This window comes from Ptiloglossa arizonensis, chromosome 6 (assembly GCF_051014685.1).
Source record: "Ptiloglossa arizonensis isolate GNS036 chromosome 6, iyPtiAriz1_principal, whole genome shotgun sequence".
Taxonomy (NCBI): domain Eukaryota; kingdom Metazoa; phylum Arthropoda; class Insecta; order Hymenoptera; family Colletidae; genus Ptiloglossa; species Ptiloglossa arizonensis.
Window position 1 is genome coordinate 1,998,917 of NC_135053.1, and position 24,748 is coordinate 2,023,664.

Consider the following 24,748-nt stretch of genomic DNA (forward strand, 5'->3'; position numbering starts at 1 on the left):
ATTTACGTCTCAGAGATTTTGCGCGTTCAGTCGAATGAAAGACCGTTCGAAGGTTAAAAATGTTTGCCGTGAATAATCGTATCGTAGTAATCTTTTAAACGTTGCTATTGAGTCTTTTTTTGTTCGATAAATCAAACTGATTTATATCGCAGTTTTTGTTACGACACAGTACATATATTTATAGATAAATTAACACAACAGAATCAATTTCGAACATTATTCATCGATGTTTATTAATATAACGCCGACAAATAATTGGTATTGAACGATGCAAAATAAAAATACTAACGATTTTATGCAACACGATCGATGTGCTTGTTTATAAATTGATTCCAGCCCGGATCACACGAGAACAATGGTACGTGGATATCTGGAGCACCGTTGAGGCTATTCCTTAATCTTTCTTGCATCGGTGTTGAAAATTCTAATTCGTCTTTCCTCTTGATAACGAAATTTCTTCTTCGGTCTTTAACAAAATAGTACCAAATTAGATTTCTTATAATCATTTCTCGGTGTAAATGGACAACCAAGCTTCAATCTTTTTCTTCATTCTTCGTATAGTAAGTTTCACTCGATTATAGATTCGGGACTTTAAAATACAAATGGATTTGTTTTCGATGTCGTGACTCGTTGTGTCGATTCCACGTTGGGTTGCGATCCACAATTTGAGAAACACCGTTGTAGAGGAGTCAAATGCTGAAAAAAGTTCTATTCATACTCCGCCACATTTTTGCCATTCGCGGATTGTTTCAATTTTCACCTGCACACGCGCGGTGCAGCGGAACCAGTACTGTGTTAAGACTTTCGAGTACTCTAGGCATACGCGTCAACGCGAATACTCACTCGAATAGAATAATAATGACTTTCGTACATTCTCCTTTCGAAATCTATTTACTCGTAAACATTTCATCGTTCGGTACAAATCGATTATTTTTATGTAATTTTAAAGTTTCGACCAACCAATTGTACTTTTACGCAACGTTAACGTTTCGATCGTTTTATCTCGGTTTCGGAAACAATATAGAAAATTGATTTGAAAAAGCATCGCGAAACAAAACATCCTATACGAGAGGAATTGTTACAATTGTTCGAAAGCAAATGCAGCCTACTACCAAACATTACTTTCTATTTCTATTTCCATCGACTTGGACTTTATCACGTCGGTATATTCTCCGATCGTATGTAATTTTTAAATATCATTCCATCGCTTGTATAATTATATTTACATTTCCGTGAATGCCTCTTCCAATGTCGCATCGCGTTATTGTTCCCGATTAATTTCGTATACTGTTTCCGAAAAGGACGAAGGTGAAATAATCGGAATGTTAATATTCGCTATCGCTTTACATCACGATGAATTAATACGTATGTTCTCGTTAACATCGATAAGGTGTGACGAAAAAAGTTTTCTACAAAATAATTAAAATACACGTGTCGGATCAATCGAGGGAATTAGAAGGATAACTAAGCAAAGAGAAGTAGGAAAGTAGAGACGGGTCCGTGATTAAATATGTTGTTCAAAACCTAACCTAGATTTCGTGCCTATTGGATAACGCGGATAATCGTCGTCCTACGTTGTTGTAGCGTACTACGTCCCTGGTGGCGCCTTCCATTCCGACGCTGACGACGCCACCACGCTGGTCGACGCTGCTGTCGGGTCGCTACTCAGTCATCGTTTATCAGCCGAGCCGCAACGCGGAAGAGAGTGGAGGCGCGCGCTTTCGTGCAATCTTCGTGCTCTCTCCGTTCACCCCAGATCTCGTTGTGTTCCGTCCTCATCCCTCGCAACGAGCACCACTTCGCACTCGAGGCTAATTTCAACGAAGGCTGCAACGACGACGACGACGACGACCACGACCACGACCACGACCACGACCACGACGAACGTCCCTGGTGTCGTTCTTATCACCCCTGCAGCTCGCTTTTTATCGATCGTCCCCTGGTGTCCCTTTTCAAAAGGGCCCACGAATCGCCAAAGGGTCGAAGCAAATTCCGTGAAGACGAAACTGCGAAGATGGCGGATAAGATATACTACCCCAATCCGGAGTTCGCGAAGAACGCGCATTTGAACTCCATGGAGCAATACAGAAGGATGCACGAGAAGTGAGTGTCATCGAAATGAGACTCGTAAGGGTTGCTCGGTGCAGGGTTTGACAGGTTGCAGCATGGTTTTTATTGTCTCGCGGCCGGGGAATTGCTCATCCCCCACTTTCTCTCTCTCTCTCTCTCTCTCTCTCTCTCTCTCTCTCTCTCTCTCTCTCTCTCTCTCTCTCTCTCTCTCTCTCTCTCTCTCTCTCTCTCTCTCTCTGTACTAACTTCGCAGTTTCTTTGAACCGCACTCTTCTTTGGTTTGGTGGTCACCACTTTGTCGTTACCAATGACGTTCCGTGTAGAACGCTACTTTCTACGTGGAAGTTACGGATATCGCGAATCAATAGTTTTGGTCGAGAAACAGCTCACCTACAAACGCTCGTTCTCGCTGTATACAAATGAGCGTTTCTCTATTATTTGTTTTCGTTTCGTAAATAAAAGAATGCTCGAAACTGGTTTACGATTAACGTACAAGAAATCGACGATTCTAACCAACGAAAGATCTTTTGTACGAGACTCGTTCCAAACGTTTCGTTTCGAGTGATATAACGCTTTAGGCGATCGGTATATCAGCTGTTTCACAAACGATAGAAAGTTTCTTTCACAAAGTGTGAAATCGAACAATAGTTCTAGGGAAATCAGTACGGAGGGATATAAGAGAGGATGAACGACAACGAGCGGGGACTTAACATTAATCACGAGCAAACTGTCAGCCGTGTTTATTAAGTGCAATTCCTGGGTGCTCGTTAATGCGTGCAAAGGGGAAATTTGTTATGTGGGTGGTGGAGGGTGTCATTTACGATGTATTAATTCTGGGGCACTATTCGCATCGAGAAATGTATCCGAGATCGAGTCCCTTTGTCGACACGTCGAATTCATTGAAATAAATTTTTGGAAATACAATTTTTATCGAAATGAGAAGTCAATTTACTCGTTCCAAATATATGAGAAACCATTTTACGTTTCGATATTAGTTGTTAAAGATAAAAGGAAGAAAGAAACAACTCTATCAAAAACAACAGCTCGTTTCGACAAAAGTGATTATCGTTCCCATTTATGGTTGAATGATTTTCATTGGAATTGGCAACAATTTTACGTTAATACGATCGGCAATAGACACCATGAATGTTTTCAGAAAATGTTTCAAACCCGATGTAGCGTTTTGTAGTTACAATATATACGTTTCCTTAAAAATAAAACAAAATTTTTACAGCATACATTCGAGTTTTGTAAATGTGACCGTATTATTTTACGAAGCAATGCCATACATGTCTACTATGAAAATAGAACAAAGATATCGATCCCTCTAGCGAGCCATCGCGAGATACAATTTCTATCTATCTTGAAGATTATTTTAAATGAAATTAAAAAGACTTTTAATTGCGACAGACAATTTTTACGTCTCTTAAATTCTAACCGTAATAATTATACAAGCTAACGAATAGAATCTTCCTCGAATGAAACGAATAATTTGGAATATTTAGTTATTGTAACGGTATTAAACGTTCATTGTCACATTGTACACGAATAAATTATCTTACGAATTAATGGATTGACAATACATCGAAAAGATTACAACGAAATTTATCAACCTCTTATTGTTTACCATTTTTCTAATTACGTACAACGTTTTTTCCAGATCCGTGAAAAATCCAGTGGAATTCTGGGGCGAAATTTCGCAACAATTTTATTGGGAAACCCCGGCGATAGACGATAAATTCTTCTCGTACAATTTTGATTTAAATAAGGGCGATGTTTTTATAAAATGGATGGAAGGTGCTTCGACGAACATAAGCTTCAACTTGTTGGACAAAAATGTGAAGATTGGAAACGGTGACAAGATCGCGTTTTATTGGTAAGAATATTTAATTTATTATTCATATGTTACTTACACGTCTGCGAATGTATAAATAATTATGAAACTAGATTACATTCGATTGGAAAAGTACACACGTAAAGGAAATTCACGGTTAAACAGCGTATGATAACGTTGAAGGTGAAACACTCGAAATAAATTATATTCAATTACGATAAACGAAATATAAAAATTTTTGTAAAAAAATTGCACCAATATTATTATTATTTAAATGTTATTCGACTGTACAATAACGTAATGGTATCGATAATTATTTTCTATGGCTGTTCGATAGGTCAATAGAATTTTATATTCATAAATGTTACAAACTTGTTAAACCTTGACATCGTATACATTTTATTGTAAAAAACGTTTATAGACGTATCGTTCTTCAGCTGTGAAATAATAGATTTATTTAAGTAATGATATATATTCAAAATTTACTTTGACATTGAAGTAAAGTAATAATGGAATCGTTAAAACAATTTTTTTTTAGTTCAAAGGAAAAAAGTTAATTTGTAAAACTAAATTAATAATGATAATTTATAAAACAATAAAAAGATATGTTACACATACGTTCAAAATTTACTACTAGGTATATTGTTTCGCGTTATAAAATTTTTATTTAAAAATGTGCCCCATAAAATGAAACTTAATTTCGAGATAAATTAGAAACGTGTTGTAAAATTTTATTAATTTAACTTTCAAGTTTAACGCAAACTGAAATTTGTAAAACTTTCTTTTATTAATTTTTACTTCTTCGTACTTGTAATTGTGTTATTTTACTTAATTCTTTTCGTATTATTATTAAAATATTTAAATCGTATTAATATATAGATGCTTAAATCGTTTAAATATTTAAATATTTAAATTGAATTGATATGTGTATTGAAAACGTACTAATCGTTTTAAATTCTGTGTCGTTATGAATGAAAATTTTATACAATTCTAAATTTTTATGCTGGCGAGCTTTTATCACAATTAAAATACTCTAAATCGACGAGAGAGCTAACCGAATAACTGTCTGACCAAGTATATCGATCCATAGGACCGATTTCAGTAGTAGCGCTTTTAACGATTCATTACTATGCAAAATATATTGACCGTGTATTGATGCAAGTCATTCGAGTGCCGTATAAGCGATACAATTTTTCTTTAGTTATCAATATGTTACGAGTTGTGTTTGGCCAATATTCGAAAATTATGAATGAAAGGGACATTTGTAGCATCATTTTTTCATCCTATTTCGTTTCCAAAATATTTTTCCCTGAATATCGTTTGTATGCTTAAATATAAATTACATTCAGCGTGTATTTATAAATTTATGTTTGTTATTATTCAAATTTGAATCATTTATAGTACCGACAATATTGAATTTATTTTTTCGTAATTTATGATTTTTCAGAGTTACGCATTCTTTGTTCTTGCATTATTGCATAACGTATCGTACGTAAACGCGGTTTAGAAAGTTTGCTTAGATTCCTTGGACTTTGGGAAATCTCGCGAAATTGATTAAACAAATAAATATTTACAGTGTCTTCTTCGATGATCTTTTATTTTATTTTATTTTCGTAACTACATCGTTATTGGTGCATACTAATTAGGTTTCGACAGGAGAGTACGAAAATACCAATTGTTACGTATATATTAGAATAGTACAATTTCAAGACACGTCTTTTTACTTTACGTTCTGCATAACAATTGTCTGTCAAATTGTTAATGGTTGTTTGATGAACGAAGAATTGCCAATCTCCCTTTATTTGTGTGTCTAAACAATACATTATTTACTAACATTAATTTTACATTATAATATTAAATGACAGTCGTTATCAAACGCGTAAACGTTGCTTCTTAGTTCCAAGGTACTAGATTCGCTAAAAAAAATTGAAACGTATACTTAAAACAGACGTCTTTCAAAATAATCGTAAGCGTACACCTTTATGACATTTAATTTAAATAGTAAGTAGTACCTCAACATTCATTCAAAGGAAGCAAGACGTCATTGGACGTCTAATGCAAAATTTTCGAATACAATATTTTCCTTTTTGCCGAAATATTAAGTTACAAATGTTTCACAAATAATCGCGATAATGAAATTTCATCATTGATTGATATAAATTCTACGGATTTATTACTTTTCTCATACTTTCCCATTTTCTAAAAATTAAATATTTCTAATATTTTATTTTGTTATATATTGTAATTACATTTGATTTGAAAAGTCTGATATGAAAATTACAAACGCAAGGAGCATTTATATATCATTTCTGTTTAGAGCAGTGAATTCCAAATTCATTGTCCTCCGAAGTTCTTTGCAATACTCAAAATTTATGCGAAGTTCCGCAGAGCTCTTGTTTATGTGGGTTTTATTTACAGATGTTCACCGTATTAGAACAAAAACCTTTGAGAAATGTTTTAAATATACAATTATTAATTTATTTAATTCTATACATAGATACCATAATAAATATATAATAAACTCACTGTATAGTTTTTAAAATAAAAGAATTGTTATGTTTAACGAGTCGCGAGATATTGTTTTACATTTTTGCGAAGCTTTTTAATATCTGAATTAAATGAAATATAATTGAATTCTCCTGTCTGTTTCTGCTTTTAATTTGTTGCGATATCTTTTCTTATTCGTTAGTTAAAGCATATAGGTTGTTCCAAGTCAAATCAGACGCTCTTCACATTTAGTTAAAGTTTCGACATGTTATAGACTGATTTTCCAAAATTTATGAAATTGATTTTACGGATGTTTCGAAAATAGAACATTTCTTTAATAAATTATAATTGTTGAAACAAGTTATAATTCGATCAGCTTAACAATCTTTTCTGCAATTGTTTTAAAAAAGCGACCATTTCTAAAAACTGGAGTAAAATTTATAAATCAAAACAAATATTGAGAATACATAGAAATAAACTTTAAAAAAATATAACTTTTTCAAATTAATTGCTTAAAAATTGATTTGAAGTTAGCGCTATATCGAAGTAAATAGAAAATGTCCGACAATTTTTTGGAATCAGTTCCTCGTGCAAATATAAATTGAAAAATATAATACTTTTCTATTTTGCAATCCGAGGTTTCGATGGAGCCGTTTTTCAGGATCAATTCGTACAACTGTAAATTAGAAAATTCTTTTCTATTTTATAATCTGAGGCTTCATTATTGAGCAGATAATATTTTTACGCGCGCGAACGTCATGGACACGCGTTCTCCTCTGTGAGTGTAGCGCGTGTGTGCCGGCGCCCGATCAGCTGATAGATATAAATAGCATAATAATCTTTAACTGTTTATATTTCGGTAATGAAGCTTCAAATTGCAAAATGGAAAGGGACAGTTAGATTTTCTCTTACTCGAGGAATTAAACCTGAAAGAGATTCCATATTTTCATTGTCTTTATATGTATGTATAATCAATATTCAAAAAAGCAATATTTCATCATTAATCAGATAAAAATTAATTAAAATTGTCGCTGCATCGAATTCTTTTCATGCAATTAATATCGAAATGTTATCATTTTTAAATTGCTCCCTAAAAGACGCAAACAGGTTTATACAGGTATTCGCAATATTTTTCAGATTTACAAATTTTGCTTCAGTTATTATAAAAAAATCTTTAAAACAATTGCAAAAAAAATTGTAAAACAAATTGTTTTTTAAACCAAAGTAATTTCTATTGGGTCGTCCTTCGTTTTCAATAAAAATTCTCGAAAGCTCATTTTCTTCGATTATCAGTTCAAGATTTATAATTTTTGAACATAAACTACAGCTATTATATCTGACCATACTTAAATATTAAACACTGTTTGAATCTGGGTATAATGTGTTAAATTAAAGTGGAATTATAATTTTGTTAACTTCCAAGAATCTAAGTATAGTAAAGTCTCTTCATATGTGAAAGGGGTCTACATTTGTCAAATAAAAGTTTTATCCCCATGACCGAGCACCAGTCGAGTGTAATTCGTGTAGTGTAATCTTATCCGTTATCGAATATCTGTATGAGGAAATACAATACTAATGGAATGTCAAAAACTTTCGTAATTTTTATTTTTTTAACATATGCAACTTTTTTTAACATATTCTTTACATTTTCTTGATTAAAATAAAACCAAATACCATACGATTCGGATGATATTTAGTTTTATAATAAATAATAAAAAAAAGAAGTATTTTTTATTAGTGAAACTGATTAGTTGCAAAATTAAATAGTTAATTATGCTTATACAATAATAATATTGTATGTATATTTCTATAGATTGTTTTACGTTTGTGTGTTAAAACTAAGGTATATGTCGGTGAATATGTAAATATTAATACAATAGAAATACTTTCTTACTAATAATAAATTATTTTTCAATGAAGTTTTCACTCTCGTATTTGTGATACGTTTTTTGATTAAAATAAGATTAAATGTAGTTCAAACTACATCGTGTTTAGTTCTTTTCTTTTCGGGAAAAATCCATAAATATAATACTAGAATTTTCGTAACTTTAAAGTAATTAATAATAAAAAAAGTTGTGGATCTTACAGCTGTTTGAAGAAGAGTGCTACGTTTTTTCAAAAAATGATGATTAATAAACGGGTAAAAATAAATAATTACTTTACCATTTTATGTATAATTGTTTTAAACACGTCCCATATTTTCATAGCAGGACATAATTTATAAATCTAAGAAAATTGAAAATATAGTTTCACTTTTCTTTTTTAATTAACAATTTTTTTAAATTTTGTTATACAGAAATTGATCAAATGGAAATTATTTAAAGATCGCGTGATTCCGCTTATACAGTACTAAGGATGAGAAAAAATTTCTTTGCAATAACTGTTATTTACAACATAGTAAATACGAATATTGCGAACTTAGTTTATAAAAACTGTACAATGCAAACGTACGCAACGAGCATTCATAACTCTTTTTAAAGAGATGCGAACTCGTAAAACAAGATTCGTGGAACTCAAAATTTTCATTCATTTATGCTAATTGAAAGGTGCCTCATTTGTCGGTTAATGTTTATTCTCACGGTCAAAGGTAAAAATTGTTAAACGTAAAAAAAAATTGTAACGTCATAATGTTGTATTAGTTGAATTTAATAATCGGTTATTTCTTGAATTAGACACTGACGAATATTATACAATGTTACTTATTCGTTAATTTAGTCCTGTTATATTTCATTCTATTCTGATGGAAAAAAACTCAACACCTTCTCGTGGTTTCCACTGAATAATGATAAATTGAATGTTTCCGTTTTGAATATTTATCGGAAAAAATTATGCACTACTTTTAACTAGTTTTCATTTGGTAAATTTCAATGGAACAGGTGAAATGATATGGAACAGTGCTAGTGTAATATATGCACAGTTACGTGCGATGAGATACTAAATGAGTTTATAGAGTATTACAATAATATGTACTACGGAATATATGTTTAGTATGGAATATTTTTTCGAGTCAGATACCGTTATCTGTTTTTTATGTATCATAATCGTACTATCATACGATGTACGTCGATTCGTCGAAAATTTGGCACATTATTGGTGATCAAGTTCTGATTGGTCAGCGCATCGTACACGCGATACGCGCGACACGTCACGTGACTCAATAATATATTTCTTGAAACTAGTTTAGCGGGTAAAAATCCCACGTCGTGCGTAACTCGAATATTTATGTTTCTCTATTACGTAGGCTTATGCAATTCAAAAAATGTTTACGAATAAAACTTGATATATCTTGGATTGTTTTGAATAAGAAAAGAAAAAAGTGAACAACAAAAGATTATTAGTCGTAAAAGATAACGAAAGGGAAATAGTCCCGAATTCTATTTACGTCGCTATGTAAGTCGTCAAAAAAAGAAAAAGAAAAAAAATAATTACATAAAAGTGAACTTTACACTTTATATAATTTTTTTCCGTTAAGGCGAAACTCGTGTGACTTTTCGTAATTATCGTTATCAATATCTTCGCATTCAAAGGAGTTACTTAACGGGCAATTATTATGTTTATTTATTATGCGAAGGGGGAGTTTCTCACAATGGAATTTTTAGATTATTCTGCCTCGTGACTTCGTTGAAAGTGTATTTTAGACTTTCTCCTATTGATTTCGAGTACTTGTTTACATCCACTTATATTACACAACAGAGAAGTTAGTGTCAAAACATGTTTATCGATCAATATCAAGCTAATATAAATAGACACTTAGTAATTATCATTCCGGTTAGTATTATCTAAATATTATCTACAATAACATTCTGAATATACTTATGATAACAAATCTTTATCTTCACCGATATGTATGTACTTACAGACTACTATCGTCATTGACTGTAATTTGTAATTAATTAAAAAAAACTATTGGCGATAATAGGCGAATGTGTAATTGAATGGTGCAAACAAGTATCTACTTTCTTCTATATTTGTTTGCAAACATTAACAGTGATGTTTGTAAACGTGAACATTATTATTATATAATGCGATTACTGTTCCCTTAACTTTGTACGATTTACTGGATCACACGACCGCATCAGTGATTTATTATTCCTTGTACATAACGAATTACTGGTTTTCACTGAAATGTGAAGAAACGTCGAGAAAAAAAATCGTGAACAGTAGATAGACGAATTATGGATAATGATTCTGTCGCAATCGAAATTTCCATATGATAATGTATTCGTGTTTATAGGTTCACGGTCGCATACCAATTTTAATACTATATCTACGATTGTTTTTAAACACAGAAAAGAATTCTACACGACTGTAAACTAAATTTATTCGAGGAAAAATCTTGATTCGTCTTCGTTTTGTCGATTAACGATGACACGTTTGCGCGCACTTACTTGCGCTGTCTTACGTCAAAACTGTGTAACCCTGGCTACTTGTTAGAAATAAATATTGAAATGTTCTAGGTCGTTGTATAAGCATAAAAAGCATAAATCTTGAACTTTAAACTTGTTTTGCTGCTATGTCTGTGAAACCGAGACTAGAGACTTTTAGATAGTAGGACATAATTTCGGAAAATGGAACGAAAGTTTGGAAATGAAAATATTCGACTAAATTAAATAATAACAAAAAATAACCTAATTGAATATACGTGAATATTAATTCGTATTTCAATTTATTTAAATCGTTCCATTCTTCGTTAGAAAATGCATTTCGCCGCGCACGAAAAAAGGAACATCGTGTATATCGATCTGTCGTTACGACTAAAGGTCACGCGAGCTGCGATTCATTCTTGCGCGAAAAGACTCAATGCCTGATAAACAGATCAATCGATTAATGTTATATAATTTTGTTGCAGGGAGGGCAACGATCCGGATGATTACTCGCGGTTGACATACAGAAAACTACTGGAGGAAGTATGCAGATTTGCGAACGTTCTGAAATCAAAGGGAGTATCGAAAGGAACTCGAGTTGCGATTTACATGCCGATGATTTTGGAGCTTCCTGTAGCCATGTTGGCGTGCACCAGAATCGGTGCCGTTCACAGCGTTGTGGTAAATATAGTGTTTTTCGTTTCGGCGATGTATAATAATTACGCTTCCCAGATTGATTAAAGTCTCGGGAAGTAATTTACGACTATAGTCGAATCTTTAAAACAGATAACAAAAAAATGTATCCATGATGTTGCAATCGTAAGAATTCTCGCTAATTTCACTTGTACTGTATTTTCGCTCCTTTGTTACGATCGAAGGTTAACGGATTTTCAACGACATGTATTGCTGTCAAACATTTTCGTAAAACTGCATACTTTCGCGTATGACTCACTAAATAGATAAATCGCGTATTCATTGCAAATACAAGGTGTGCCAACTAAAGCGTTGGAAACTGTTTCTCTGGAAACTATTAAAGATCAGGAAACAATTTATTTGTCAAGCGATTAACAAATAAAACGCAATTTCTCTCGGTGCTCGAACAATTCACAATATTGTCTTTTGAATTAAAGAATATCGTAGTTGTTATAAAGACTTGTGCGATAAGAATGTAAATTTTAAAATAGAAATAGAAAAATACCAGCCAAGGAATGTAGGTACAAATTACATGGAAGCAGAGAACTATGATGAAAAATTGTTGAAATTTAGAGCTGATACGTATTTCGATTATTAAAATTTTCATATTTTCAACGCACGTGAATAACTTTTGCTTGAAACAGCTTCTCTCGTTGCATACAGTTAAAGACTTACGAGGAAAAGTAGATTTAGTCGGTGTAATGCGAAGGCAGAGTTGAGGCGTATCAATTTCAATGATTTTTACATTGTAAATTACCTTATTGAAAGTTCAAAATGATGTCCATTTATTAATGACGTTTATCGGTTTATTTTTTTTATATCATTGCGACAGAAGTTACGTACTTAATAAGAATATAATTCACATTTACTAAGCAAATATATACATACGTCATCTTGACTCTTTAATCGTGAAATCTAGAAAAAATGTTTCAAACCAAAATTTATACTTTATATAAAATTCGAGTTACAAAAATTAACGAGAAGCTCTTCATCGTTCTTCGATATATAATACTATCTCTCGTGGAAAAATAAGGAGCTATAAAAGTAATATCGAGAGCAATAATAATACAAGTAACACTGTTAGTCGAATCAAGACTTGTTTCGAAGAAGACTATTTATACGAAACGTTATCAACCTTACTCGAAATCATCTTCGGTGTTACACAAATTGAACACTATTATTTTTCAACATTGCAAACAGTGTCCTCCTCTCCTAATTTTTGTAATTGAAATACTACATAAATTAGATCTCGTCACACGCGATAATATCTACCTGAAATATTCTTGTATACGTTGCATAATTAAAGTATTAAGATAGAAAATATTTGCTTAGTAAACATATGTTATATTCGTTACTAAGGAGTTTGCCTCTGTAAATACATGGTCCTTATTAGCTTTCCTCAAGAAAGGAACCGAAGGAACTGATGATTGTCCTTAATTAATGATTGGAAATTAAAACAGATAATTTTCAATGTAAAAATAATTTCGGTGTGACGCATCATTTGAAGATAATATTGTCTTTCTTCCGTAACGATCATTCATTTGTTCTTCGTCATAACTTTTATTATTACGTTTCTTATCTCTCACACAACTCTTACACTACTTTTGAAATAATCTTTGTAATTTTCATAATCTAGTTGAGATTATGTTTTTTTTTTTTTCTTTCATGGAGTAGTGAAATGTTGAATTTTACCTTTATTATTTTACAATTCGTGGAATTTAAATATCACTGAGCATGACCTAAAATAAGATCGAAACAGTCTCAAATAAATAGTTTCCTTCGAAACAATATGGGATTGTTCGATCATTTTTATTTCGAGCAATTGTTAAATCTAAATGATAAAAGTAATATCGTGGAGTGTATATACAAAGTGTTGAGAAAAATGTGAAACATTTCTCAGAATCAATTTTTCGCACAAAGAGAAATCAAAATGTACTTTACCATTTTGTAATTCGAAATTTCGTTGTTGAGATATAAGCAGTTAAAGTTTACAGATGGAAATCTCGGTATATTTCTATTTATATCGGTCAGCTGATCTTGTACAACACGCACGCATTGTTGTACTTACACAAACATAGATAAAGACGCGTCTATGACGTACGCGCGCGTAAAATTTTACCTGTTTACATCTCGATAACAAAGTTTCAGATTGCAAAATGGAAACAAATTTTTCGATTTGTATTCAAACAATCGATCTTGAAAAAACGGTTTCACCGAAGCTTCGGATCGCAAAATGGGAAAGCACTTTTCAATTTGTATGTTTACGAAAAATTAATCCTGAAAATAGGTCCCACGTTCTCGTTAACATTCTGCACAGTAGAATAAAATAATTCTACGAATAATTAATATCAAAGTGGAGTGAAAATAAGCCACAGTGTTTTTTCGAAGCGTCGTTTACCTGAAATATTATCCATTTCGATTTTTATTCCAATATTCGTTCATTATCGTTTATTATCGAACTTCGGGTGAAGTGTAATCTTGTTACATTCGTCGTTAGGATTTTATTTACTTTATTTTTTCATTGCTCGTTTCAATTATTAATATTTATCTTGTTTTCCCAGAAATAGAAATTGTTAACGGTCAGAGAAGCAGGTGTTTTATTATCGGAAACTTTTGTTATTTTCATATTTGCTCGGATAATAGAGGCTTCGTTGTATCATTTTTATTGAATCAGGTTGCCCGCGTATTAACACTGTTCTGTTATTGAATTTGCATACGCACGATTAGTTCGGAGGATATTCGTCAGACTCCTTGGCGGAGCGTATCTTGGATTCGAAGGCGAAGGTTCTGATTACGACCGACGGAGTGTGGAGGGGCGAGAAACTACTTATCCTGAAAACAATCTGCGACGACGCTTTGAACAAGGTCAAGAATCATGGCCACGAGGTTGAGAGTTGCATAGTGGTCGCTCATCTGAGGAGGCTCAGTTCTCCGCAGGGTAGTAAAACGACGGGTACGTGGAAAAAAAATGACTCACTCGGATGATATCCAGGTTGTTACGTAACATAAAGTGCAGAAAATATAGACAATTCATTGAAGAGGTCAATATTTAATTGATAGATAAGAAACGTTGAAATTAGCGGTAATTACGATGAAAAAAGTAAACGGTTATATTAAACTGTAATCTGTCTTCAAAGATTGGAGTCTTCTTGACTCTTTCAGTCCCAAATTATTTAACAGCGAACCGAAAAAATTACTCGTCGGTATTTTTCTGCATATTTTGCATTCTGAAAATATTTAGGGATTTTTTTAAAATTTACTTTAATCGCAAATATATACAATATCTTGTATTGCAAAATTGCTATATGCGTGACAAATTATTTTTCTTATCTTTGGTTTGTAAATCTACCCTAAATATACTATATTTCCAAGGTATTATAATTTTGTAAGCTTTTATTATTATTATTATTTATAGTAACACTTATTACGATAACAAAATATATATTAGCACTAATTGTAGAAAATTAAAAGGTATTAATATAGTAACTCTTATTTTTTAATTATATTTGTATAATAACAATAAAAGCTTGCAAAATTATAATACCTTGGAAATATTTTGAATAAATTTTACAAATCAAAGATAAGAGGAATAATTTTGCATTTTGCATACATACATATATGTATATACGAGCCCATTAAACTTTATTACCTAAAATATTTCAGTCGTTTATGATAAATGGTTTAAAGAGGTACTTTGATGTAATTAGGTATTATCAATAATACTACACCAAACGTTTACCTTCCATTTGCGTTGATGATCTACTGTCGTAAAGCATTGAGAGTTTACATCGGACCAGTAATATATATTTCGCGAATTAATTGCATTATCACGTGTAAAAGTAACTTCGTCGATAAATAAGATACAATGAGAAAACGAGTTACGTTATTAATTATTATACTATTAATATCTAAAGTTCACATAGAAAATAACACACGATCTGTAAAAATCAATTCCATATACATATGTAATTTCTGATAGCAGTAAATGATACGGTTAAAATTGAGATATGTTGATGTAATACTCGCAGTATACTTGTTTTGAGTATCACAGGCTCGTGTGAAAGTTGTTTAAAGTCTTTTACACGTATCTTATAACACCTTGTACGAAGAAAGCGCATAAACGAAAGAGTTTACATACTGATATATAGGGAACTCGTCGACAAATTTTCGCAACAAATTTTTACAAATTAATTGTGTATTTTTCTTTAGATAGTTCGATATTTTTATTGCTATTTCAATACTGTAGAATAAAAGTCACTTTCATCAGAAATATTTTAAACGAAAAGGATGAAGAAATAATTTGGAAAACATAATCTTCGATAAATGGAATTCTCGAAAATATAAATCTGTGGTTTAATTGAAAGAAGCATCGAGAACTTTGGAAAATCTTGAAAAAGACTTTGTTAAGAATTGTTATTTCCTTATTATCGTTTGCTCTTTCGAACGCTTTAACATTGTCCTAAGCAGTTTTTATCATGCTTAATATTTAAATGGTCACTATGTATAATAAATTTATTAAACGATAGCAGAAAATCGATGCTCCTCAAAATGAACCATTATAGTCGGTAAACGCTCTACTATGAGGGTACGATAGCTATATATATATATATATATATATATATATATATATATATATATATATATATATATATATATATATATTCGTTATTGGTGGCGTACCGATAAAGAAACATATTCTTTGTCTGTCGATGAAAATTGTAATTTTAGACGAAAACTTACAGGATCGATGAAGTAATATTGTGAATAATATACAGGGAAAACAAATGGAGTCAACGGCACAAATGGAAACGGCATGGCAGCAGATACGCGTATCCCATGGGACGATGATCGAGATTGTTGGTGGCACGATGAAATGGAAGAAGCTGAAAACAGGTGTTACCCCGTTTGGATGGCTGCAGAAGACCCACTTTTTATTCTGTACACAAGGTAAACGCTTCGATAAAAAATAGGCTCTAAACTAGTGTTTTAGAGACAGCGCACTTAGGTGCACCCCATAGTGGCGATATCTTACGATGCAGGGAGGGCGCGAAAGAAAATTTGTAATGTATACAAATGTAGATAACTTGTATAACTAAAGGAGGGAAATTTATAGTGTAGAAAAATGTGGATATTTTGTCTAACTAAAGGAAGAAAATTTATAATGTAAAAAAATGGGGATCATTTATGTAAGTAAGTGTCTATCGAGTGTGTTTGATAATGTAGTAAACAATTTTGAATCGCAGAATTTTCCTTTTCTTTTTAGAAGGGCGTCTTCCGAAAAATTTGTAAACCACTGCTTTGAGCATAATTTTTTTACTTTACAACGCTTCTTTGCAATATTTTTTCCTTTACTACATTTGTCCTTTTTTTAAATAGTGGCTCCACGGGTAAACCAAAAGGCGTTCTCCACACCACGGCTGGATATTTAATTTATGCAGCCACGACGTTCAAATATGTCTTCGATTATCATCCTGGTGACGTGTATTGGTGCACAGCCGACATTGGTTGGATCACTGGCCACACTTATATCGTGTACGGTCCCCTGGCAAACGGAGCCACTTCCGTTATCGTGAGTCTCGAAACTTGAACGCTTCGCAATTCGATCTTAGTTTCTTCGAATATCTCTACCGATTCGAAAACTATAATACGACATCACCTGGTCCTGTATTTTATATTTTATTTATAGTTCGAGGGTACACCATTTTATCCGGACAACGACAGATATTGGTCGATAATCGACAAGTACAAAGTTTCGCAATTTTACACGGCACCGACTGCACTTAGGTCACTCATGAAGTTTGGAGACGATTTGGTTAAGAAGCATAATCTGTCCAGTCTAAAGGTGCGTCGAAATCGAATGCAAAATCGAAAACTGCGCCTTCTATTGAACTTCCGTGGAATCTCGAATCGTGAATCTAAAATAATTTCGATACTCGCGACGACGATTATTTTCCAAGAAACGTATGCATGATTCCAGGTGTTGGGTTCGGTTGGAGAGCCGATCAATCCTGAAGCTTGGTTATGGTTCTACCATAAAATCGGTCACGAGAGATGTAGCATAGCGGACACGTTCTGGCAAACGGAAACTGGAGGCCATGTGATCACCCCGCTTCCTGGTGTTACGCCAATGAAACCGGGTTCTGCGGTAAGTGATTTTCGTTAGTCCAATAACACCGGGGACTCGCGCGAGGCTAATCGATTTGTTATTTATTCTTCTGTCAGACGTTTCCATTCTTCGGTGTTTTACCAGAATTGTTGGACGAAGACGGTCGATTGATCGAGGGAGAAGGAGAGGGATTCCTCGTATTCCGACAACCATGGCCAGGAATGATGAGATCGTTGTACGGGAATCACCAACGCTTCCAGAATACGTATTTCGATCGATTCCACGGGTACTATTGTACGGGTGACGGTAAGTTCAACCAGTAGTGTTGGTATCCCCGATTCAATGAGTGGACGAACACGAGATTCACTTGACCAAAGGATTTCTGTAGTTAAGACCCGCGAATTTCGCGTCCTTGCCGAGTTCCTCTTCGATTCTCAATATCTGATTGTACTTGGCGGTTCTGTCCGACCTACAGGGTGCTCCGGCTTTGAATTGACCAGCGGACAATCCCACGGCGAGGTCGGCAACGAAATTGTCTTCGGTTTCTCCCTCGCAAGTCGACACGATGTATCCCCAGTCACTGATCCTCGCTAGCTTCGCGCAGTTTATCATCTCACTCACGGTGCCGATCTGCGAGGCTCTCAGTACGAGGGCGTTGGCCATTTGCCTCTCGATCGACTCTTCGATTCTATCGATGTTCATCGCGGTCAGATCATCGGCGACAATTTGAATTTCCTGATCGGCCAGGGTAAGCCATCCCTCCCAGTCTTCTTGATCGAAGGGATCTTCGATCGAGACGATGGTCGGATATTCTGTTAAGTACTCCAAATATTGGTTCCGGAGTTCCTCAGCCTCCATGTACTCACCGGGATCAGAGTCTTCCGTCTTGAACGTCAAATCGTATCCTCCTGTTGAAAAAACGTACATCGTTGTTCCAGTTGATATCGCAAGTTGGCTCGTGGATTACAATTGTGACATTATCGGACTCGATTTAGTTTCAAAAGCCGATTTATACAGGATGACTGGCTCGCCAGTGGACTCAATGACAGTACCCCTGCTTAAACAACTCGGGGATAATCTCGTGTTTATATACGTATAGCGATGAAGCAGTTAATGCCCTTGTTGCGTCATCGGCTAGCCGACAATGACGATTATCGCAGCGAAAATTGCTATACTTGTAACTAAAGCAAGACTTGCATAGGATTATCGCTGAGATGCTTATACAATAGCATTGTGTATTTGAATCCACTGACGAGAGAATCACCTTATATAAATCAGTCTTAACGCGTTCCCTGCGAAATCGGTACACGTATTGAAGAGAAACTCATGCCTCGAATTATCGATCGTAAATTTCTCATATTCAGAGATACGGGCTTTGAGTTTCCAATCTTACAAGATGTAACCAGATGTGACAAGATGTGATCGGACGAAACTTTTGCGAAAATGTGACCACTCTAAAACAATTGCACGGAACGTGTTAACCAATGACTAAAGTGTCCTGGTCCAAACTAGAGGTCAACGTGTCCTAGTCCGATGTTTTTGAGCGGTCCAATCGTTATAAATTGAAATTTCCGTTAACCTTCTTTGTAAAAGGAACTGGCCGCCATGTCCAATCCTATCATAATTTTTCCTTCGTATCCTGCTTCCTTGATAGACTCGTCCAACAGTATCAACGCCTCTCTGTCTTCCTCCAATTCGGGAACGAAGGCGCCTTCGTCGCTGACCGGAAGCGGCAGATTTATTTCCGCGGCAGCTGCGATTTTCGACTCCAGTACTCTGTACACCTCCGTACCCATTTTAAAAGCATCGGCGAAACTTTCGGCACCTGATGCGGTCATTCATCGAACAATTACGCACGAACGGAAAAGAACAGTGGCGAGAAAGCTGCTGATAATACCTATAGGCAAGATCATGAACTCTTGGCAGGGTATCGTGTTGCCAGCGTGTTTGCCTCCGCTGATCATGTTGAAACATGGAACTGGTATATAAAGGTCTTTATTCTCGGCTAACTCCGCGATGTACCTGCAAGAACCAGGACATCTTTAAGAGACGTTGACGATCGTTGTTGTCTTTAAAATTCGTTGGATCATTCTGTTGTTCTATCAGTAGTTTCACTATCGGTGATAAATAATACAATTGTTTTGATTTCTAGGTATTGCTTTTAATGCCATTAAATAGGCATACACTTTAAGCGAGGAAATCGTGTCATCTTTCTTGCCATTAGGGGAGAGCGGGGACAGTAGTAACACTTTGATTTTGAAATACAATTACGTAAAAGTTATTGCATTTATAACAAAAATTCTTATACAAACATGTTACCTAATTATCTGACATTGTTGAGCCACAGCAATTTCGCTGTACGTCAAGTAACATCCAAGATATTAATTAAAAATTACAAGTGGAGAAGAAAGCGCGGAGAAAATGTATGTATGGTTAGCTATCGACAGGTTATGTCCAAAGAAATTTTGTTTTTGGACATAAAGAAACTTTGTTTTTGGACATAATCTAAAACTGAATTGTGTTCGATATCAACCCTCGAATTTTACCGCATATCGTATTTTTCTCTATTTTATCTTAACATGAAATGTGTTTGATACCAAAATGGCGACAAATTAAACCAAAAGTTTAAATCTATACAATACAATAGAGCCTCTCGGACTCTCGAACTTATAGGAAGGTGTATACGATATTCGAATAATAGAACACTCTTCCGATACTAAATTTTGTTTATTCGAATAGGGTAGTTCTTTCTATTTATTTATTAAGGATCGTATATCCTTTGTGACAACTGTACTACATAAATAATCGTATGTTGGAATCGTATATTCTTTATGTGTGGGTGCACCGACACATTGTATCGAACATTACGCAGATACCACTTAAAGAGTCAGAAGTTACCTGTAAACCGGAAGTCCTTTCTTCGCCGCGCCAGCCTTACAGCAGGCTACGGAAACACCGAAGATAGCATTCGCGCCTAATTTCGACTTATTCTCGGTTCCGTCTAGTTTGTTCAGCAGGCTGTCTATTTCTATTTGCTGGCAGGCTTCCAGCCTCGATCTTAAAAGTTGAGGGGCGATTACGTTATTGACGATGTCGACAGCTCTGAACACGGAACGTCCATGGTACATGGCTTCGTTTTCATCCCTCAACTCTTGTGCCTGGTTAGCGTTGGGTGTCAAAACAGATGGTACCGACGATCTCAGTAACCCAACGTCGGTGATTATATCCACTTCCAAAGTCGGGGAGCCCCTGGAGTCGAATATTTGACGAGCCTTAATTTTCTGAATTGGCATCTCGTTGCTTTTGTGCTGACTTGTGTGTTTTTAATTGTAAAAGAATGTCGAAAAACAGGGTATGGTCTCTTTTTATGGGGGATCGGGTTGCAAAAATTCTATTGTCGTTGATGGAGATGTTCGATCAGGAGCGTTTCTGCCGGTCAAGCCATGACACCACGATTGTAGCCATTTTGCAACGAGGAATAATTGAAGCTCCAAATATGGAGACCTTCTTTTTTAAATTTCTACGAGCGAGTTGATACACCTTTCGAGAACCTAGTTTTCTTTTAATCTTTTAATTGCTCGTCATTAACGTAGATAGGGATATTTTCACAGTCATTTCGTTTATCGTACAACAACAACGCAGGTTTATTAAATTTCAAGGTGTGCTCTATACCGTGCTTTAGTCGTAGGACTAAAATCATTTTCTAAATTTGAAAAATATGATATAGATGAAAGGTATTATTACACTCCCTCCCTCTTGGTAAAACAAAAACTAACGAATAGGAAGAAACTAACGTGTAATAAAAAAATTAATAATTTATACGAACTACGAAACTTCTTCGAGCGCCCCTATTTTGTTCGACGCTTACAGGCGTCTAGGTTTGCACAGATCCATTACTCTATATAGGGATCTGATTATATGTACGTTGCAGTGTGTTTATTATTCGGATACGCATTTTTGTTTGTTGTAACAGAGAATGGTGTATTTGATTTCAGGAGCCAGACGCGATGCGGATGGTTATTTGTGGATAACCGGTCGTATTGATGACATGTTGAACGTTTCCGGTCATCTAATGTCCACCGCAGAAGTAGAAAGTGTGTTGACGGAACATTCCGCTGTAGCAGAAGCCGCTGTAGTCAGTAAATCACATCCTGTCAAAGGACAATGCCTTTATTGTTTCGTAACGCCCAATGAGGGTTTATTGGTGGATAAGAAGCTTCAAGACGAACTTAAAAAAAAAGGTACGAACTAATTCGGTCGATTGTATCGAAAATTATAAACCTTGCGCAACTCGCGTGCACCAGTTCTTCTTCAGTTCGAAATTATTCGTTGGATTTTCATCGTAAATTAAGATCGTGTTTTAGTTATAGTCGAATCAAACACAATTGGTCGTTCAAAGCCACTTTCCCGATTGCGAATCATACTACAGTACGTTCCATGAGACAATGAGTTAGTGATTAGATTTTTCTTTTTCGTTTCTTATTGAATATAAAATTGAAAAATATCATTTTTCAATTAGTATACACATATATAAATAGTAACTTGTATGAATTTTACTACTGTCACTGTCAGAGGGTTTTGTATGGATTCACGACATTGCCTTATGGTACTATAGACTGCGCCTTTGCTGATTTGCACAAAGAGACGACAGATGGAGTAACCTGATACCTAAACAGTGTGGTGGGGGAAGCTTTCAGAATTAGCGATTTCAAGCGCCAAAACGTTTGTTTGTTTCGACTCTAGTCGAATGATTTAAAAATATTGAAAAATATCGTATTTCAAGCATCCGTATCACGAATGAAATTCATCTTCCTTTGACATAATATTTGATAAATGAATTTTTCTTTTACCAATTTTTGTATATGTCTTTAATAGTGCGCGACAAAATTGGTCCTTTCGCTCAACCGGATATCATTCAACACGCCCCAGGTTTGCCAAAAACACGGTCCGGAAAGATCATGAGACGCATACTCAGGAAAATCGCCGCTGGAGACAGGAACGTCGGTGATATCTCGACGTTAGCCGACGAGAACATCGTCGACCTCCTCTTTCAGATGAGGCCGCAGGTTTAAACAACTTTCGACGTAGACATCTCCGAAGGAAATATCGTGAAACGTAGTAACATAGAAAAAGAGAAAAAACGACACGCTTCCGGTAACCGATAAATACGAAATCCCGAATTATAGTTATTCAAAAGGAAACAAAAAGAAATGACAGAAGCGCGGTTCGTTATTGTTGAAAAGAATGAGTAACTTGTTGAAGTTGAGAACAATTTAACAAGGAGAATCGAGTTCTCGAGTTGTGTTTCAAGAGCGAAACTCCCTTTCCATGTTGGAATCGTTTCTCTTCTGTTAATAGATAATATTTATAGTACTATTTATCGATTACTTTATAGGTAAAGTATTGTGCGGTAATAGATACTGTTCCTTTCACAAATCGCTGTTCGTTTAACAGCTCTACGGCGAGAGTCCGTCTCGACTGTACTATTTTCGCCTATTCGAAAGATGACTTGCGCGTTACGAAAGCAATGGAAACGAGACGTACGCTATGGAAATACAGTGATAATCATATTGAAAATAAAGTGAAAATTACTTCAGAATCATGTGTCAAGGATTCTGAAGAAATGCTGAAATAATATATATATATATATATATATATATATTAATCGTTGCGCACCAATCATCTTCGTGACAGCAATATTTTACGGATATAATATAAGGCGTGCAACAATTTTTGGTCGACATTGTTGGGAAGAAAAAAATTTTATAATACGCACGCTTGATGTATGCGTTTAAAATGATTCATCGATCAATATGAAAGTATCTCGAGAACTTTTGAAGAGTTTACAAAGACATTTGAGTTAATTATATATTGAACGAACATGCAATATTATGTCGCAAGAATCTAACGAAGTTAGGAAAGTGCCATTGTGTACGAATTTAATTCGTTTCTGTATCGAAGCGTAGCCGAGTCATCAATCGTTTTTAGACCTTGCGATACACTTTTTATTCTCGTTCAGCTTGTTCACCGCCTCGTTAAGTTTTTACCAACTTTCGATTACGAAAACATTTGTACAAATTCTAACCGGTTCACTTTAAAGCGTTTACCATGTTAATCTGGTTCAGGTAACTTATCGACGATTCAGCGAACGCGTTTATGAGAGTTTGCAGCCTGCTGTGAGTTGAAAAAAAAAAACGCCGTACAAATGTATAGTCGACTTATAATCCAGCCGTAGAAAGAATCGACTTGGAAGATCTCCCACTATTTGTCCCGATAGGAGGAATTCTTTCCCACTATGTTGGGTGATAGTCTAGTGATGAGATCAAGCGTATCGCGAGTAATATCGAAACTTGATCAAACAACATTCGTTTAACGGTTAGCTCGTGGCTGCAAAATAGCTTTAAAATTCTTGAATGCCAAGGCTGCAGAATCGCCTGAAATAAAAGTTTGTAAAGCAGCAATAAACTACAAACTTTTCTATAATAAAAAGCAACGAAAATTATAAAATATTTCCAATACCACGCTCAAAGTGTCTGGGACGATTCTTTCTTCTAACTGACTGTAATTGCAAGTTGATTAGTGACAGCGTGAGACCCTCTGTCGGTAATTCTCAATTTCCTTTAGGTATACGAAGAGCCGGTAAGAATAAGTTTCGAGAAGAATGGCGAGAAATACATAGTAACGAGTTATTTAATTTTAGCAAATTATTTTTTTTACAGTGACCGTTCCACGCTGAGGAACGCGACAGACCTAAGTATACGCACGATTATTAACGCACTTTACATGAAAGTCAGCGTTTCCTGTATTTTTTTAGAAGGCTGGTTATGAATGAACTGTTATATTATACATAAACGAGCCAAATGTAACGTTGCCTCGTGTCCCGTTAGGGGCATGTCATATACATATCATTCCTCGCGGAACAAATCAACTATAGGTGTGATAATGATATAAATAAAAAAATATATATATGTACATTATATGGAAAAATGCAAAGCATATATATGTATATATACATATACATACATATATATATATATATACATATACATACATATATATATATATATATATATATATATATATATATATATATATATATATATATATATATATGTATGTATGTATGTATGTAAATATATCCATGTTAAAGGATACAATTGTTGATGGTCTATTAAGCGAAATCGTGGTATTCAT

The 24,748-nt window shown here is 34.4% G+C and overlaps 2 protein-coding genes and 1 pseudogene across 3 annotated transcripts; 1 reads left to right on the plus strand and 2 right to left on the minus strand.

Moving 5' to 3' along the window:
- The first annotated feature begins 1,611 nt into the window (after positions 1-1,611).
- Accoas (acetyl coenzyme A synthase) lies at positions 1,612-24,557 on the plus strand. Of its 2 annotated transcripts, XM_076315009.1 has the most exons (11): positions 1,615-2,103; positions 3,731-3,946; positions 11,241-11,436; positions 14,176-14,401; positions 16,224-16,395; positions 16,825-17,017; positions 17,135-17,290; positions 17,426-17,593; positions 17,671-17,860; positions 21,550-21,795; positions 22,430-24,557. In XM_076315009.1, exons 1-11 carry the CDS (start codon positions 2,015-2,017, stop codon positions 22,624-22,626), a joined length of 2,049 nt encoding a protein of 682 aa, XP_076171124.1. In that variant the 5' UTR covers positions 1,615-2,014; the 3' UTR covers positions 22,627-24,557. The 2 variants fall into 2 exon arrangements, with proteins under 2 accessions (XP_076171125.1, XP_076171124.1); XM_076315010.1 differs by lacking the exons at positions 21,550-21,795; positions 22,430-24,557 and adding an exon at positions 18,030-18,289 and having other exon boundaries at positions 1,612-2,103.
- On the minus strand, positions 18,163-19,498 carry LOC143147858 (enolase). The gene is made up of 3 exons (XM_076313540.1): positions 19,134-19,498; positions 18,222-18,462; positions 18,163-18,166 (listed from the first exon to the last, which is right to left on the minus strand). Exons 1-3 carry the CDS (start codon positions 19,390-19,392, stop codon positions 18,163-18,165), a joined length of 504 nt encoding a protein of 167 aa, XP_076169655.1. The 5' UTR covers positions 19,393-19,498.
- LOC143147859 (enolase pseudogene) lies at positions 20,124-20,853 on the minus strand (annotated as a pseudogene).
- Positions 24,558-24,748: the final 191 nt, after the last annotated feature.